This window comes from Limulus polyphemus, unplaced genomic scaffold, assembly GCF_000517525.1.
Source record: "Limulus polyphemus unplaced genomic scaffold, Limulus_polyphemus-2.1.2 Scaffold1573, whole genome shotgun sequence".
Classification (NCBI taxonomy): domain Eukaryota; kingdom Metazoa; phylum Arthropoda; class Merostomata; order Xiphosura; family Limulidae; genus Limulus; species Limulus polyphemus.
Genome location: NW_013667183.1, coordinates 78,516 through 97,158, shown reverse-complemented (window position 1 = coordinate 97,158; position 18,643 = coordinate 78,516). Strand labels below are relative to the sequence as shown.

The 18,643-nt window shown below is 32.6% G+C and overlaps 1 protein-coding gene across 2 annotated transcripts in view; it reads right to left on the bottom strand.

Moving 5' to 3' along the window:
* LOC106464158 (P2X purinoceptor 4-like) overlaps positions 1 to 18,643 on the bottom strand; it is a 46,815-nt gene that overhangs the window by 25,850 nt on the left and 2,322 nt on the right. For both annotated transcript variants that reach the window (XR_002611660.1, XM_013924278.2), the window contains exons 2-5: positions 10,988 to 11,168; positions 10,001 to 10,072; positions 9,613 to 9,691; positions 2,784 to 2,883 (exon numbers count right to left, since the gene is read on the bottom strand). Coding sequence is in view for 1 of the 2 variants with exons in the window: in XM_013924278.2 (XP_013779732.1) it covers positions 2,784 to 2,883; positions 9,613 to 9,691; positions 10,001 to 10,072; positions 10,988 to 11,168 (432 nt within the window). In the remaining variant the exon portion in view is untranslated. The remainder of the gene's footprint in view (positions 1 to 2,783; positions 2,884 to 9,612; positions 9,692 to 10,000; positions 10,073 to 10,987; positions 11,169 to 18,643) is intronic.

Here is an 18,643-nt window from a genome sequence, read left to right as displayed (position 1 = left end):
TTTTTTTTTTTTTTTTTGTATTGATGGTTAACCCTTTCAGCACAGGCTCAATCCCTGGAACCGACCTCGTAACCATTTTGTGCTTGTCATAGTTTTCATGCTATAACTTTTAAATTAGTAAGCGTATGTTAATGCAATTTGGCAGATTATCAGTAAACATTACAATGATTTCATAGACAAAATATAAAATTTTATTAAGTCTTAAGGTTTATTAAGCAATGTTTTTCTCATTCCTTTTTACATGTTGCCTATCCAATATGCAAAGTAATTTTCATTTTAAGATCAAAAATACTTTTAGGCAACTGAAAATTTTAAACTTCACCTGCAAAATCTTTATAATGTCCATGTAGTTATCAAATGTTTAAGAAAAAGCTTTGTATTTTATCTGTGCGGGTTTGGTAGTTAGGAAAATTCGTTCTAGAATAACAACAAATTATAAAATGAAAATACAAGGGTTTAGATTAAATAGTTTAAATCTCATAACATTATACATTTATTATATTTTTTATAATATTGACCTTTCAACTGTACCTGGCTAACAATACAGAAGTTACAGTGACACGGCACACATGCTCTCATGTTATCGTATCTAATAATATAAAATTGACCTTTAGTCTTTACAAAGTGACCTGTCTTGGCTGTGTTTTAGTAGACTAGTATTTTATATAATGTATAATTGAAATGTGACTATTTTACATGTATACAGATTATTACTATTTAGAAATAAGTTCTTAAGTTTATTTTTCTTAAGACATAGAGCAGTAACTAAAGAAGCGAAAGAAACAATTATCTCTTCTAGTTACGACCTTTGTACTCTGCTCCTGCTTGACATAGGTTGCTAAGCCTTTTAAAATTTCGCATGTGGAGGATATGAAACAAAATAAATTGTTTTGTTTTTTTGTTGTTTTTTTTTTATATGTGTAGTTGAATATCTGAAAAATCATAAATTACTATATCAATACCATAAAATTCCACTAAAATTTATCAAGCTGTATTTCAGTCTAACAAAATATGAAATTTCGAGCAGACTAAAGTCACAACCTACCTTCTTGAAATCTTGGTTCAAAAGAATGAGATGGCATCCTAACACTTTACAATAAGAAAGCCAATAGGGGGACATTCTGAGCTTTTGATTGGTTATTCACATGTCATATGTTGAAGTAAGTATATAAGGGACCATTTCCTAAAATGGAAAGAGGTGAGCAGGGCCACTGTGTTTGATTCAGTACATGAGCATTATCTCAAGAAATAGAAAAGAAACGAGGTTCTTATTTTATATTTTAGCTTGTCAATATCAGTAATTTGAGATATTATTCATACAAAACTATACTTACTTTGACATCACAAATATCTAATTTGAACCAATGTTGCATTTAACATGCCACGTGACACACAAAAATCGATGTTTAACTGTTTTTTTAATATTTACTTTTAAATAATGTATATAGTACTAAAATTTGAATTATAATCTATAATGCGATACTATACTTATTGACATAAAGTGAAGAAATAGTAGTTCAATAAACTTTTTAATGTGACTAAACAAATGTGATGACATGGCTTTTGACCTGTGACCCATCTAGAAAGGGTTAAGAAGTTTGTCAAGTTGACTGAATGAGTAAAGAGATAGGGTGGAGAAAGTAACAGACAAAATAAAGTTTTACTCAAAAAAAAAAGACCTTTGATATTTATCTAGGAGATTTAGAGATTATGCAAATGAAATTTCATAATTTTCAGATAACTAAAAGTATTTTTAATTTTAATATGAAAATCACTGTACATGGAACAGTCAACACTTTGATTCCATATATTCAGACAAATTTTTAATAAAAATATTTAATTAAAAAATCTGATTTTTTGTGTACAAAAGACATGTAATGTTTTCTCACAGCTGGTTAAAAGTTATAATATGGAAATTGATGGTCTCTTTGGGTTCATGAATGAGGTCAATCAACCAAGCCCATAGCAAAAAAATTAATACAGTTTCTTTACCAGTTCACAAAAATAAAGAAGCATAATGAAAAAAACAACAACTAAACACATGTAAAATAATGTCACACTACATCACTAGTTGCTCGTCATGGCTACAGGCCTGTATTTTCACCAGATCAAAGGAATATTATTGCTATAATTCCAATTAGAAAAACATATTCCCAATAAAACTTGAAAACTCAGAAACTTTGCTTCTTGCTGGGTATTTTCAATGAACATTTTAAATTGAATTTTCCTAATTATAAAACTTGTAAATTTAAATAAACAATAAAATGATTAATCTACTTTACACTCATTTGTTCCAAGTGTTTTGAATTAATATCAATACACTAAAATTCTTCCCCTAGTCAACCAATGCTACAAAAACATAAAATCATGTCAATCTTTTTAAATTATATTACAGCAATGAGTATAGGCATTTGAAACAATTGAAACACTTTTTTCTATTTGTTACATTTGCAGGTTTTTTATTTTTGCACATGCACTATTTATTTCAACTTTACACTTTGTGTTAACTTGCACATCAAATTAACAACATATTTTTAAAGGGCTACAACATACATTTTCTGCAAGAATATTCAATGGCAATGTAAAAAAAAAGAAAAGAAAAACTGTACTGCAGCACTGTTTATATAATTCTATAGGTTTCACTGATTTAGGATGAATATTCCAAAACACTAAACAAACAAATACAAAATTTCAGACTGGCTTATCATGCTTAAGATCTACCTACTGTTGAATGGAATACTGATTTAATCCAAAAACAATATTTTATAATCTAATATACATACAATGGGTTGATATCTTGTTCCACTGGACACCATGCATTGATTTCACAAACGTATGCAGTTGAGTTTACAAGTGAAGCAACACAGTTCCCTGTCATCACACCTAGATCAAGCCAACAAATCACTCAATATCAATGACCTGTGTACCATTTAATACAAAAATTAAGATTACAATCAATGCTTGATATACTTTAGACTTCATTTTTAAAATTAAGACTATAAACCTTCTCTTCATGCTTCAGTAGGTTTAGGGTTCATAACCTACCACAGGCTAAGGTTTTATTAACATTTTATAAATATTTTCTTGCTAATCATAAATGTTTCTTTAGAAGAATAAACACAATCACCAATAAATAATATATTTATCCTTCAAGACTCTCCAAAATACAGAACTTGGTTGAGGTCGTTTGAAACAGTGGTACATAATTTCTAAAAAGAATACAAAAGTTACTTTTACACATAACATAAAATAAATTAAGTACCATCTATTCATATTAATTCTTATAATATACAAGATATTTTAATGCAAAACTTCCTTCACAAAAATGATTTAATATACGACAACATTAGGCCTATGACTATCTTCTGGTATTCAAACCTTTATACGCATGTTGAATGAAATAGATAACACGGCTATGCAAAGATATAAAAATTGGGTAAATGCTGGATTTAAACTTTTGTTTATAATACAATTACATATTCTGTGAAAATGGGACAACATAAGAACAGAAGAGAAGTGCAGATGAATCCTGAGCCACAGTATCTGTGATTTGTATGGAACAAGGGATAAATTCTGCTGGTACTCATATGACCTACTTTTTGTTGCATATATTACATTCTACTGTCAGAAAGCAAACACATTAGGGTTCATAAAATCTAAATAATTGATATATACTATTAAAATGAACCAATAAATGACCTAACAAATGATCTTGCTTGCAAAAAGATTACAAGAAGAATTTATTCAGCAGGTTCAATGTTAATCATTATTAATCAATCATCCAGCTGTGTGACTCATAAGATAAGTATCCCCAAATGGTGCATTTTATGGTTTATGTGCTATAATCACTACCCACTCCTATTATTATGGAAACATTAGTTCTGAGGTAAGTTTATAGAGTTATTAAATGTTTAGTTTATTTGCCTATTGTGTGTGTGTGTGTGTGTGTGTGTGTGTTTAAATATCTTCTTTATAACCATCAAAACAATGGACCGGATGTTTTTTTCAGTAAACTAATAATAATTACACATAAGCAAAATCTTTTAAGCGCATACAAGTTTCGGCAAATTTTATATATTTTTTTGTTAGCAAGCATTTCACCCATGGTAAAAGTGTGTTTGTGAAATTTGACTTGCAGATCAATAGTTATACTGTATAACAACATAAGTATATAGCTTGTCATAGAGTTTTATTTTTATTATAAATTTGAAATTACCAAAATTAAATCAAAATTTAGTTCAAAAAGTTCAGTTCTGATCATGTTTTTATGTTTGAAGTGTTTGTGTTTCAAATAAAGTGGCATTCATTAGTTACTAGCTGATGTATCCATTCAATGTACAGGGAAACTAGAGACCCATAAGGTACATATTCCAGGTCTGGTGACAATCAGCCAACCAATCCTTCAGTTTTAAGCAGGTTTTTGTCATATAAAAGTGTGAATGAGGCAGAATATGTGGCCTTGGACTTACAAGTGTCTGAATTGTTTCATATCCTCCGACACTGGGTGTATATTAGCTGGAAAAAAATCTTAAAGACACACAGTCTTCTACATGCAAATATTCAGTCCTGTAATATACTGCCTTTGTCACAAAGGTGAAAGAGTAGCTTTTCACAATGTCAATAGTATGGTTACTAGGAAGAGCAAAAGGAACACAAGCTCACAAGATGAAGCCAGCTTTCATATCTGAAGTGCAGGATGCTTGGACAATCATCAGTGACAATCCAATGAATCTGACAGTGATTGAAAGTGGAAGGTGAACATGATGTCCAATATGTCAAAATTTATATGCATAAGTTATGACCAAAACCAAAGGCAATTTACAGGTCATTTTTGTGGTATAAAGTGAACACAATATACATAATAAAGAAATCTGAAATGTCCATATTATAAACCCTTGTCCTTTGGTACCCAAATGATCTATCTCTGGGTTAACAGTGCTTCAGATAAGAAGAAAATAAATTGGCTTTTATCCTGCCATTGCAGTCAGGGCACATGTGTGCAGACCCAGTACACATCCAACACCAGGCCACCCAGGAAACCAACATCCAGGTGACTGTAGGAAGGAGGAATGCAACATGGTGGTTCACTCAAGTCCAAAATCAGGCATCATTGTGAATTTATTGATCAGTTCACAGCAGGACAAGGGCTCTCTACCAGAGACACATGTGAGGACTTATGTTGGCTGATTCAACTCTAATTTAATACCAGGCCACCTGGGAACTGACATACAGGCAGCAGTAGGATGAGGGGTCTCAGCCGGAGGGGTGAACTGCATTTTTGTGGATCATCTCCAGTCCATAACTAGGCAGAGTTGAGTATTTTTTTTCGGTCCACAGTCGGAGGAGGGTTAACATCATGTACACCAACAGAACACAACCACCCTTCTCTCAACTGAATGGGATTGAGCACACACACTTAAGAGGATGCTTCCATGGCCCGCCACCCCAGTAGCTAGAAGCTGGTAAGTGATAAGGTCTCCCGTACTCCACTCAAAGAGGGGAATGTGGTACAGTGAAAGTGCAATGGGTGACCACAAAACCCTATTTTTATAAGCAGGTTGGTCCCAATTTATTCAACCAGGATTAGAGGGATGGACAGCTATTCCAACACTGCTTTACTCATTATAGTTCATGAGTTGGTATGGTCTGGGAAAAATAGTTGTGATGCAAAACACCATGAGGACAAACTTAATAGCAGTCTTATGGAACACCCCACCTCAACAGTGTGCATTATAGACCTGAAAGTCTGTACATTGTGGATTTATGAATTAGTATACCTGGACAGGAACTACTCATTACAGAGCGGGATACAACATGACAAATAGTGACCCTGAAAGGGAAATAAAGAAATATAAACATACTCACTCACAGTTGAACTGAGGTGTGGAGAATGGCAAGATGCAGTATTTCATCTCCAGATGAGGAGGAGAAAGCCACATGATGAAGGAAGTAAAGAAGACTGGACCCAACTGAGACAGGAGTTGAGATCAGAAAAGATTTCTCCAACTTGTCAAGTCAACCCACAAGAGCCACCTTTTGAAGAAGCAACTGGGTGTGCTTGCGAGATGTCTGACAGAATGGAGCTATCATCAGCAAGTCATTCATTTAATGGTGGAACAGTGGACAACAAGAATTAATAAGATGAGCGAGCCTCTGATCATATGATAAAATATATAGGGTGCAGATGCCAGACTAAACACTGAGGTGCAGAACTGATAAACTCTACTCTTGTGGACAAAATGAAGCATTCGTGATGTCCATCTTCATCATCCACAGACCTAGAGTAAATGCCCACCGAAGTGTGAGGAAGGACTCCATGGCGAAATGAAAGTTGATGAAACAGCTGAGACAGTAAATATCTATAACAAGATGCCAGTCCCTGGTCTTCTTGGGAACTACGAACAGCCTGGAATAGAATCCTGGAGATGGATGACAGTTTCTATAGCATCCTCGAGAAGAAGAGTCTAAACTGCTTTAGAGAGATACTGGCAAGAAATAGGATCCATAAGATGGGAGGGGATAAGGGAGGAGAATTGAAAAAATGAAGGGAAAGATTTTCTGACAACACCTGAAGCATCCAGGAATCCAAGGTGAAATTGTTCCATAAATGCACAAACTTGAACAAACATATTCCAACTTTGCCAGATCCTGCCTGATAGTCACTGATGAGTAGTTTAGCAGCAAGCTGCTGAGACCCAGGAAGGAGGACCAGGATAAGGAGCAGAAGGAGAAAGGCAGGAAATGAGAACAGTAGCAGGCAAAGACTGCAATAGGCAAGATACCAAGGACAAAAGGGAGGAGTGTTGACGAACAGTCTCCACCTTGGAGTCTGAGTCGGAAAGATGTCCAAAAACCATTCTGTGTAAAAACAGGGCCTTACAGAAGTTCTGTAAATAAGATGAGGGTAAGTGCATGTTAGTTAACAGCTCATCCTTACCCCAGAGATCCTAACAATAGATGAGGCATGTTTGAAGGGAAAGGCTATTTGCTCAAATTTTGAAATTAAAAAGAGAATACTCCTTCCCTGGTCTTGATATGAAAACTCATGGGTACGATAGGTCTATTAACACCTGCAAATTAAGCTATTTCTCTGAACAAGGAAGCTTATTACCTGGTAATGACACCAAGTAAAGAAACACTTCCAAACATGATCCAAGTGCTGCTACACTTATTAGTAGTATGGAAAAAAAAATTGAATAGCATTGTTAAAGATTGACAAGTTGAATACATATGGGAACAAGTATACTCCAAAAACCTCTTAGGGGAGTGGTGGATAGCCTCAGAGATGGAGGAGAGGTATCTCAGGAGGTTGGAGAGGGACAAATGGAGGTGAGAAAATTACGCTTGGATAAATTTCACAGAGATATCAGGATCAGAACCCTACACCTGGATCAAAGACTAAGGTTTAAGAGTCAAGAAACAGAAGACCCAAATGATGGTATGCCAAAGCGTAATTATCAGAGGTATGAGGGGAGACATGGCATGCTGACCCCAGAACTAACTGTGCAACAAACTGATCAGTATGGACCCTAATATTTGGAGAGGGAGGGAAACCAATTAGGAAGGGGAAGAATGAAATAGGGAGGAGGAGTCATAAGACAAAGGGGACACAGACAAAAAGTATCCAGAAAGGCTGAAGATGGACTGGGAGACATCTACAGGTGGAAGACAGAATTCCACAGCAAAGGAAGAAGGCGGAAAAGAGGCTATTCAAATCGTCATTGTCTTGTCCAGGTTCACCAGGAAAAGGAATATCAGGTTTGGGATCAGGAGACAATACAGGCCATATAACGTACTCTAATTCACGATGTACTAAACTAGACATTTTCAGTTGAAAGTATACAGCCTGAATCCTGAGAAACTGCAGGTTAAAGTGAAGTAGTAGTGATATGAAATTTGGAATTCATAATTCAAATGAGAGTGAAAACAAAATGAACAACCAACAATAACTCAAGTGTAACTGTACAAAAAACAAAATCAGAAACAACCAACTTGTTAAAGAAAATGAAAAAGCAAAATCTAAACCAAATATGAGTGAAATTTGAACATGTCTTCATGCTACAGTGCCAAATGGAGAAGTGAAAACTGGGTTCTAGAATTTAGAGAGCCAGCTGTACCAGGAGGGTGTGTCACACTCCTATTGGTGGAGGGTTGTCACATGCTTATTTGCATGCTATAGCTTAGCTGTATGACATTAACCCTTTCGCTATGAGTATCCTATACTACGCATGACAGAAAGTTTTAGTGTCTTACATTCAAAATGTTATTAAACTACTTTTTATTTATGTTACACCAATTAGTATATCATAAAATCATAGCTAATAATCCATATGTTAATAGTATACAAGTTAAGTTTCTAATTCTACAAGGCAATATTAAAAACAAAAAAAAATCTCAAATTTCCCCTAATGTAACACATGACATTTTCTCCATGCATCTTCTTTTCTCCATTTTATCCACCACCCCTTGAAAAAGTATGAAATTAAACATAAATTACTCTTTATAGAATTGTCACTGCTCAAACAAACTAATTTTTTTATGACCTTCGATTTTGTTTGGTTACAGAGATATGAATAGAAAAATCACACCTCTCCTGCTACGACTACTTGTCACATCTTCTCTTTTAGGCTTTGTCAATAGTTCTCTTTTACCTTTAATTGTATATTACCTATAACCAATAGAAAGTCAAGGTTTTCATCTATCAAATGACATATTCTATAACATTGTGTTCTGAACAGACAAGCATCAATTTCACTCAGAGTACAAGCTTCATTCCTATGGGAAAGTTGATGACTAGCTTGGATGAATTTGTAACGGCTCTTGTCGTATAGTTAAAAAGCCAGAAAAATTGAGTTAGGGGAAATTGTTTGCTTTTTGCATGTTAATAGTCTATGTTCCTTGGTGCATTATTAATTAAATAAAAATCATTTAATGCACTACTACCATTAGTGTTTCTACTGGTTATAAATAATATAGTATTAAACATAAGAGAGAACTATTGCCAATATGTAATAGAGAGGATGTTACAGGTGGTTGGAAGAAGTGGGTCATTAATTTTCTAGTTTATGATTGTAAACAAATAAAATTGAAGGCTATAAAAAGTGGACATTGCCTTAGTAATATCTATATTATAATAACTAGTATACAAATGTCACTATTCTCACACGTGGGGAGATTGAGGATTCTTTTAAATATTCCTTATAAAATTAAGAACTTAAAACTTGTATAATATTAAAATGTGATTTTTAGTTATATTTTGATGCCAATTTTATTTGTATACATTGATTATAAAGTAGTTTAATTAAATTTTGAATGTAACTCTAAAAAAGTTATTACGAGAGTACTCTACCTACCTATAGTAGGAGGGTTAATGAACAAGGTCTTATATTAGAGTTTACAAATGTATCACACTCACCAATATACTTGATGTGATAAATAATTTAATATTTACATATTTACAATAAAATTCTCTCACCTTAAAGCAGTGAAATAGTCTGATTGGGTGGAGAAACAAGTAGGTGCAATTTACATATTTATTTCAACAATAAAAGGATGTTACTTATGTAGGTATGTCTGCAGGAGGTATTTTAAACCACAAACTAAAAAACTCACCATTTCCCAAGAGAAGAGGTGTACCAGCTACACAAGTGTTATTTTTTGGATCACATAAAGCACCAGGTACAGATGGGTCCTAACCAATAGAGAGAAGATATTTCAAGTAAATCCAACACTCATTAGAAGACTTAAGATTTTTTTATTTTTTAGAGAAGGAAACAAAGATCGTAAGTGGTAATTAAATTTTCTGAAAATATTTTTAACACAAATATTCTACTGCTTCAACTAGGAGTTTAAGTGTATAGGACTTTTTTCTCTATACAAGAATCAAAGTATTTAAGAAGAGATTACAAAAGTTACTTATCCCCAAAGTTAGAAGAAAAAAAAAAGACTAAAAACGAAATTGAAATATGTAACTATAAAGTTGTCACTACTCATTTCTTACCTCAGGGCAGTGAAATTGAGTCTGGTTGGGTGTAACAACAACATTGGTAGTGACAAAGAAAGCTCCATTTTCCTGAAATATTATAAGAACTATTGTATTCTATGTAATTAAATTTATGGAAATAAAACATACATACATTTTACATTAAACTGAAGAATGTAAAAAAACAACCTCCTCCAAAAAACATTCAAAGCAGATGATTTGGTCAAATTTCCAAGCTCAAGACAATGACTGATGGTTTCAAGTTAGAAAAGTTAACTAAGAATTATTTTATGTATCATCAAATTCATATGAAAGCTATTGAAATTAAATGCCTTATAGCTCTTTTTTCTCTCTCAGTGAAGTTGAAAAATCAAATATTCGCTGCTTTCATTAGTTTTTACAGGGGTCTTTTTCTGTTATTCATTTAAAATATCAAAGAAATATTAAGTTGTGGTTGAGGTTTGATGCTCTATAGTAGATGGGTAAATTAAATACAAATTTCACAATTAGAAGCTTAAAATCACAAACGTGCTGACTGAAGTGACTATTACTGATAAACTTCGTCAATGCTCCCATCTTAATTGAATATGGTAGAGTTGTTTAAACATTTGTTTAACAACAAGTTAAAGCTTGGAATGGTCTATTCTTTCATTGGGGTGTGTGTGTCTATGAGCCAGACTAGTTTCGGAGAATTCCACTCCTCATCAGTGACCCTGGTCTAAACATTTCTCAAAAAAAAGATACAAAGAACAATATTATCCTCAACCTTGCAGCTGATCCTTTATGCCAAAAGCTAGTCAACATGGAGGACTGTAGTTCTTGATGTTTCAAACACGTAGTCATGAAGATAATAACAAGGTACTTATGGCACCAGTAAGACCATGTCAAGAATAAAGAATACATGTCTTGACAAAAGAAAAAAAAAAAAAAGAGTAGCCAATATTAATCTATAGATTTTTCTCTGGTTGGCTTGTCTTGGATGTACTGATTATTGCAATTACTTACCGAAGAAGGGATGACATAATCCGATACATCCCATACTCTTCTGTAATCATCAAAGTTCTTAATCTTTGGGTTAAACTTGTCATTTGAAAAGTTTGTGTAAGCTACTCCCTTGACCTTGGTGGTGACAGAACTTTCTAGAGTACTGAAATCTTGATAACCTTTCTTGTAGATAACAGCAAAACTACAAAAGTAACACTCAGTGTAAAGATTATATTAACATTAACTGAATTTATTATAAAAAATTAAGTTTCACACATATAAAATATTACTACTCATGAAGAAAATGATTGACTTAACATGAACAAATAAAAGAAATGACAAACATTTCCAAAGAGATATCATGAGAAGTTATATTTAACAAAGTACTGCAATAATAAAATGAAAACTATACAAATTTGTGTACCTTTCCACTACATATACTGACATAAACTTATGTATTCTCTCATTTAACAAACAAAGTCCAGATTTTCAAAAAAAATCATAAAGTTATTTTGCATATATAGGGGGTCTTCATTATACATTGTCACAATATATGTTGTTTCGCACTCATGTCGCTAACTTTTTTTGAGAAACACAATGTAAAGTTTCCCCGCATATATGTCATTCATAGTTTTTGACTCGATTCAGCTTCACTCTTTCAACACAGGCTCGGTCAATTTGATTGACCACGTGACCTCTTTGTACTCATCTAAAGTCTTTATAGATTTGATACTTCCAACTTTCAATATATTATGTACATTTTCATGAAATTTGGCAGTCTTTCAGTTAACATTACAAGTCTTTCACATACAAAAAAATCATATGTTTTGATTGTCAATAACACTTAACCTACTTTTTTCTTGTTTATACTAATGGTGGTAATGCACAAAATAATTACTTAATTAAATAATGCACCAAAAAACATAGAATGACATGCAAGTAGGAAAGCAGACAACCATGGACTTTATTTTAAAAACACCCAAGAAACCCAAAGTAGACCCTTCTTGCACTCAAGTGAAGGAAAATCCTGAGCCTGCATCTTCTACAGAGATAAAGACAGCAGATGTCAGTGATGTTAATAACCTTACACCTACATCTCCATTCTCATTCCCTGCCTAATCCTCTCACAACACCTTCTTCAATCAAGCACAATGCATAGTCCCCAGGATAAGAACATAAAAATTAAAGGTTATGGTAAAACATATTTAAAATGCTGTTTAATAGTCATTTTTTACACTAAAAATGGTTTTCAGTTTGAGTTATTGCTCAAAAAATGTCAAAAGTGTGTTTTATAGTAAAAAGAAAAAGGTTTTAAAAGGCTGCTTCAAAATGCTCATAAAAATTGTTTCCAGTGAAGTGTTTGGTAAATATAAATGCTGTTTGAATGTTCTTGAACTCAGTTATAAATGTGTACATTATGTATTGTATAGTATAGGTACTGTACATGTACAGTACATATTTTGGTTGCTAGGTATAAGAACAACATTTTCTTAAGATATAGACCCTATTCAATACCATATTTAATTATTACTTATAGAAGAAATTGCTCCACCTTGCGTCACACAGACAATATTTACGCTATTACGGTCCCTCTTCCCTAATTCCCATTATTCGTATGGTGAAACATTTGCCATTATACATAGTTTGTTACAAGTCACAACTTTCCAGTCACTAACTCCAACGTATAACGAGGACTCCCTGTATCATATAAAATGTTTACACTAGTTACAAAGAAATGTGTACTTTCTTTGAAATAAATATTAATCTGTATTTACAAGACAAGAGGGCAGCAATATTCTTCACCCTGATTACTCTAAGGGAAATATATTGGAATAAATCATAAATATTAATATGTTGGTTGTAAGTAGAAAGAAAGAAAGCCACACAAGATTTTAACCAAGGTTTTAAAGGATGTCAAAGATAACATATGTAAGCCTCTCTCTTTTATTTCTGAAGGTCAACAGTATGTGGGCAGGTCCCTGAAGATGAGAGAGCTTCTTATGTTACTTCAATTTTTAAATGGGGTGATAGTAGTTGTCCTGGAAACTAAGGTAGAGATTCCAATAAAAGATACTTTGCAATACCCTCTAACAAAGTATGGTATAAATAGTCCTTGAAACTTGCAACAAAGTACAGCAAGTCTGTCATAAAAGCCATGATATTTGTATGATAAATATCAAGTATAACTGCAGAACAGAATTCCACCATAAGGGGAAAAAAAACAACTCTTAAAAATTTTCCTTTACTTTCTTCATTTGTCTTGCAAAAAACTTCAAAGATTAATATGTTATAAAATAAAACTTATGATAAATAGTTAATGATACAAACACCATATCTTCCCTAATTTCAGATGTCAGTTATGACTGAATTGATGTAACTGGTGACCCTAGAAGTTGGGAATCTGCTTTTCCCAATTAACATTTAAGAATAACAAGGGATCTTTGATCCATCTAGGCTACTCCAGCTACTAAACTGATGTTATATAACTAAAATGCAGCCCTTATCATTTAAGTATTCATCAACCTTCTCTTAAACTGCATTAAATTTACTGCTTCAATCAGATTTAAAGACAACTCATTCCAAAGGCCAACTACCCTGTTAGAAAAATAAAGCTAACATATACAGTGCTTAAGATCAAGAAAAAGTATAAATGGATAACATTACAAATCTAATTTCCACTTCTAGGTTCTAATGTGTATTTTAGTATTTTGCATGAACCATTGAAATATTGATAATACTTATATTAGCTTTTACAATGTACAAGTTTAAGTAATAAAACATTTTGGTCAAAATATCCTTCCAAACCAGAAATAACACATAATCTGTCAAATCATCTGTAGTTTTGTTTTGGATCATTGGGTGTTTTAGTATTGTAGGGAACAGTGAGTTTATTACAAACTTACAGTATTCAAAAAAAAAAAAAGACGTGAATATAGTTGCTATCCTTCACTTAGCACTGAAAAATTTTAAAAACAATTAAAACGAAATTTTCCATAGTTTGATATATTTTATAAACTTCTTCATAAAGAGTAAACAAGAAATATGCTTGATGCCAAAGTTTGGAGTCATTACAATATTTTTCTAACATTAAACAATACATCTTTTCTTTATTTTTAAGATTACCATTTGATTTTGACTTTTTGTGAAAGTAGAATATCATATGAGCAGAATGTGACAAGGTTTATACCTCAGGTTTAACTTTGAAAGCTGTCTATAATTTTATGATTTAACTAAAGATATTTAATCAATATAATAACCTAATGTAAGTTGTTCATTTTCATCTTAGTGAGGATGCTTGCTTTTCACCTAGCTCATGCATTAAGCCAGCCTTTCTTTAAAATGGATGATAAAATTTGATTAATGTACTCATGATGACATTTCTTTTTTCTGTGGACAAGGACATAAATAATGAAATAAAATTACATTCACCTGAGGAAAAACTATCAGAAACATTATATACACCTATTGTAAAGTTGCATTTCCTCATGAATTGTTGTTGTTCTTTATTTAATCCATGTAATATGTTCACTTCCATTAGTTGTAATGAAAGAAATGTAGATGGGCCATGCATTCCCATTCAGGAAAATCAATTAAAAAGATGTGTCAGGAACTTACTTTTAGTAGTATATACAGCAATGTAAATATATGGGTGTGTTGGGTTAAAGATTCTTTTACAGTAGATGTCTGACTTGTTGGTGATAAATTCAACAATAAACAAACAGCACGCACTCCACTTGTTTTTGAAATAATGTATAAATTCAAAACAAGTTACAAAAATTCTTTACAGTATGGAGATCATAGTTGTGTCTTACACTATACAGTTCTCTTCTTCTTGTCAAAAGTCCACTTAGGCCAATTCAACTAGAAGACTAGCCAAACTATTTCTTTCTACATTTTTATCACAATAGTATCCATGTATAATTCACTTGCATTGTCGCGTGAGTTACCTCAGTTGTATCTTGGAGCTTCCAATAATTGTCTGCCTTTCATCACAGTCTATAGAGGTAGGTTCAATTAGTTTAGAACACCCTCTGACAAAACAAATTATTCTCCCTATCTCTTTCAAACCATTAATCTCACTTCCACAACAGTTAACTTTACGTTTCCTAACTTTTCTCTGACCAAACTTCTCATTCATGTGACTACTTTTACTCTCTCCCTGCTTGTCTGGTCACAGCTGTTTATATGTCTATCACTTAGACTTTCTAGAAATCTCCATAGCCTCAACATCAATGGATTGCAAACATAACATTTGACAGCCTCGTCATCAATGAATTACCATCACAAAACAAATTAATAATACTACCTACACTAAATATAAATAAATAAAAACTCTATAAGCCAAGCGCTTTTGAAAGGTGGACCTTTTGAAAGTGCTCGGGTTATAGGGTTTTATTCATTTCTATCAAGACTTCTTGAACCTACGCATTTTTCTAACACCATAAACCTACACTAAATAGTCTTGTATATCTGACAAGATGAAATTCCTCAAGCAAAGTTAAATTCCTTGGGAATGCAGGAATGTAATATCTCAATCCCTGGTGGACTTGATGTCTTAATTTTGAGGACTTCATAAATGAAAATTAACATGGATTCATAAAAGGGAAGTATTTCCTGACTAATTTCTTAACTTTTTGGGGGATGTTACATGTAATATGGTTGATGGACAATGCACAAACTTAGTATACTTAGATTTCTATAAAGTTTTTGATAATGTGCTACACAAAAAATTAGCAAAGAAAATTACCATAGTAAGAGCTGGGGAAATACTAGTAAATTGAATTGTTTTCTTCTACAGAACAGTACATGTGTTTGCTACCATCCTTAGTTAATATCAAAATTTTTCAAATTTTCTGTATTTTCAGTTAATTCTGTTTGAACAAAGAATGTTGTCCAGGTAAGCAGTTTAAATTTTGTTTATTCTAGCTTTGCACAGGACTTTGTTCACTAATTGACCATTAACTGCATTATTTTGCAAGAAAAATAGCTTGTGATGTCTCAGGGTAGGAGGTTGTATTTTCTATCAGTGAATTGGGTACTGGCCTTGGGCTATCCCATTCTTGCACTTGCAGTGCAAAAAGGTTATATGCAAGAATAGTATTCTGTGAGCAACCTGGATTTGTTTTTATTATTGTATTTTTAAAGGCCAGGTTTCTCCTGTTAAGCAGAATTTCACAGATTTTGCTGAGGCTTAAATTTAATAAGACCTATTTTTTGCTGTAACTCTGTAAAAGCACATCTTAACACTTTTTAAGGCAAGTTGTTTCACTTTACTTTAGCTTTAGGGGTTGTTTTTATTTAACATTTTCACTCTTTCTTTAGTTTACAAGGAGAGGGATGATTAAACTAGACTGGTGAGAGGAAATCAAAGTTATTGTTTTTTTACATCTCTCTCTTCAATGCAAAACACCTACAGCATACATTGGCCTTTCTTTTGTATAAATGTATTATATATTTTGTGAATTAATGTTGTCCTGCTGTACATCTTGTGTCTTACCTTTTTGCTGATGACTTCAGTCTCCTGCATTGTATCTTTCAAATTTATTTGTGAGCCCTAATTGACTGTCCTGTGTGAAATCCAAGTCCCACAGTATACCACAGTAAGATAGCTGGATGAGAGAAAGCAAAAGGTTTCAATAGTGGAGTTTTTCAGGGGTCAGTGCTTGGGCCTTTGCTTTTATATCATTTATATTAATATTTGATAGGTGCATAAGTAGTTAATTAGTAAAGATTGCAGATGACATTAAATTATTAAGTATTTCTACCTGTACTGAAGATGCTGAGCTACTAGAGAATGAGCTAGATCAATTAGTACATTGGACAAATATTTGGCAAATAACTTTTAATTCTAGTAAGTGCATAGTAGTGCATTTGGGTTACTACAATTTTAATACTGTGTGCAGTTTTGGTTTCCTTATCTAAGAAAGAATATTGATTTTCCTGGAAAGGATTCAGGGATGCATGGTTTATCCTACAGAGAGAGTAAGATCTCTTAACTTATTTTCCATTAAGAATTAAAAGGAGAGTAAGAGATGACTTTATTCACGTTTACCAGATTATCTTACGTGATTGATGGGATTAAGACCTCTAGTTTCTTTGTGTTGAATTCTGATGATAACAGAACAAGATATCACAAGTTTAAAATCTGGGAAACATAGGCTAGGTTTCAGTTAAAACAATTTTATGTTTCTATAGAGTGATTAACTAATGGAATAAGTTGTTGTTGATAGCAGTGGAAACCAATACTTTACAAGAGTTCAACAAGAGAATTGATGAATTCCTGAAAAACCAAAGAGTGGTTATAAATGTTTACTTTTTGTCTACATTCGGTGTGGCTAGAAGAATTAAATGTTCCCTTGTTGTAGACATGTTGTTTATAACAAGGAATATTGAATGCATTCTAGTTTAGTTGTTCAAACGTTTTTTACGGTTCTGCCCAATTAAAACACTAATTATTTAAGTTAATTAAAAAAGTAACAACCTTATTTATTCTAAAAAAAAATAAAAAATGATGGAAGGTCATCTCGTCCTTCAAGTTCACCTTTCCTTCCAACTGATGATAACATTTAACCAAAGCATCCAACAGTAAACTAAATGAAAACCTTTACATCCATATTCTAAACTCACTGAAGTCTCTCATGATTAAAAAATCATTTCCAACTTCATGACCAGACAAACAGCTGTGTGAAGAACAAATCTAAATCATTGTTTCAGGGTTTAAAACCTAATACCCTTAATGTTCAAATTTATACTTAAACTTTTTCACTCCACAAAAACTCATCAAAAGATTGAAAAAAAAATCCAAAACTTTCGGTCTGTATTTGTAGCTTAATTACAGCTAAGTACCATTCTAATTATCCATTTTTCCATTCTTTTCGGCATGTTTAGACTAGATTAAAATTAGATTAAAAGAACAAACAGAGCATATAAACCCAGTGATTTCTGAATAACCTTATTGAAGGTTACTTTAACATTCTTTATGTTAATTTCAAAATTTCTATAATAAACAAATTTCAAAACTCAATTGACTGTTTTGAACAATGTTAGACATTCAATAACAGTCTTCCATGAATCATGGAATGACCCCACAGTTGTGTCTGTAAGCTATATATGGCAACATGATGAAACGGTTTTAGTGCATAAGCCTAAAACCTTATTAAATGTACACACATGTAAAGATATGCATACATGCTGAAGGAAACAAACAAACAACAATTTCACAAGCAAGACAAAATGTGCATATTCTGCTAAATGTTGGTTTCTCAATTTTTTTTGTATATAAATACAAAAAAATGTATCTACATTCTGTAAACATGCATCACCTGGCTCATCCACTATACTAAATGTGTTTATTTTCAATCTATATCAAGCCTGTGTGCTTCACTATAAAAGACATTGCTTTACTAGCTGCCATATTACTAGCAATACTACACATGATTAGATAGTAGAAACTACCCAATTTACAAAAGGTAAATTGGAAAATTTATTACCACTCAAAAGAAAAATGGATCAAACTGAGTTGATATATAAAATGTTTTAGATGAACAAAAATATACAAGATCTTTAAAATGGAAAAACTTCATGTGTATGTAGACAATTAGGTAAGAGTTCCATATGGCACCCCCACCCAAAAATTGTAGAATTGCCTGGATAAAAAAGATTCTGAAAAGTGTTTAT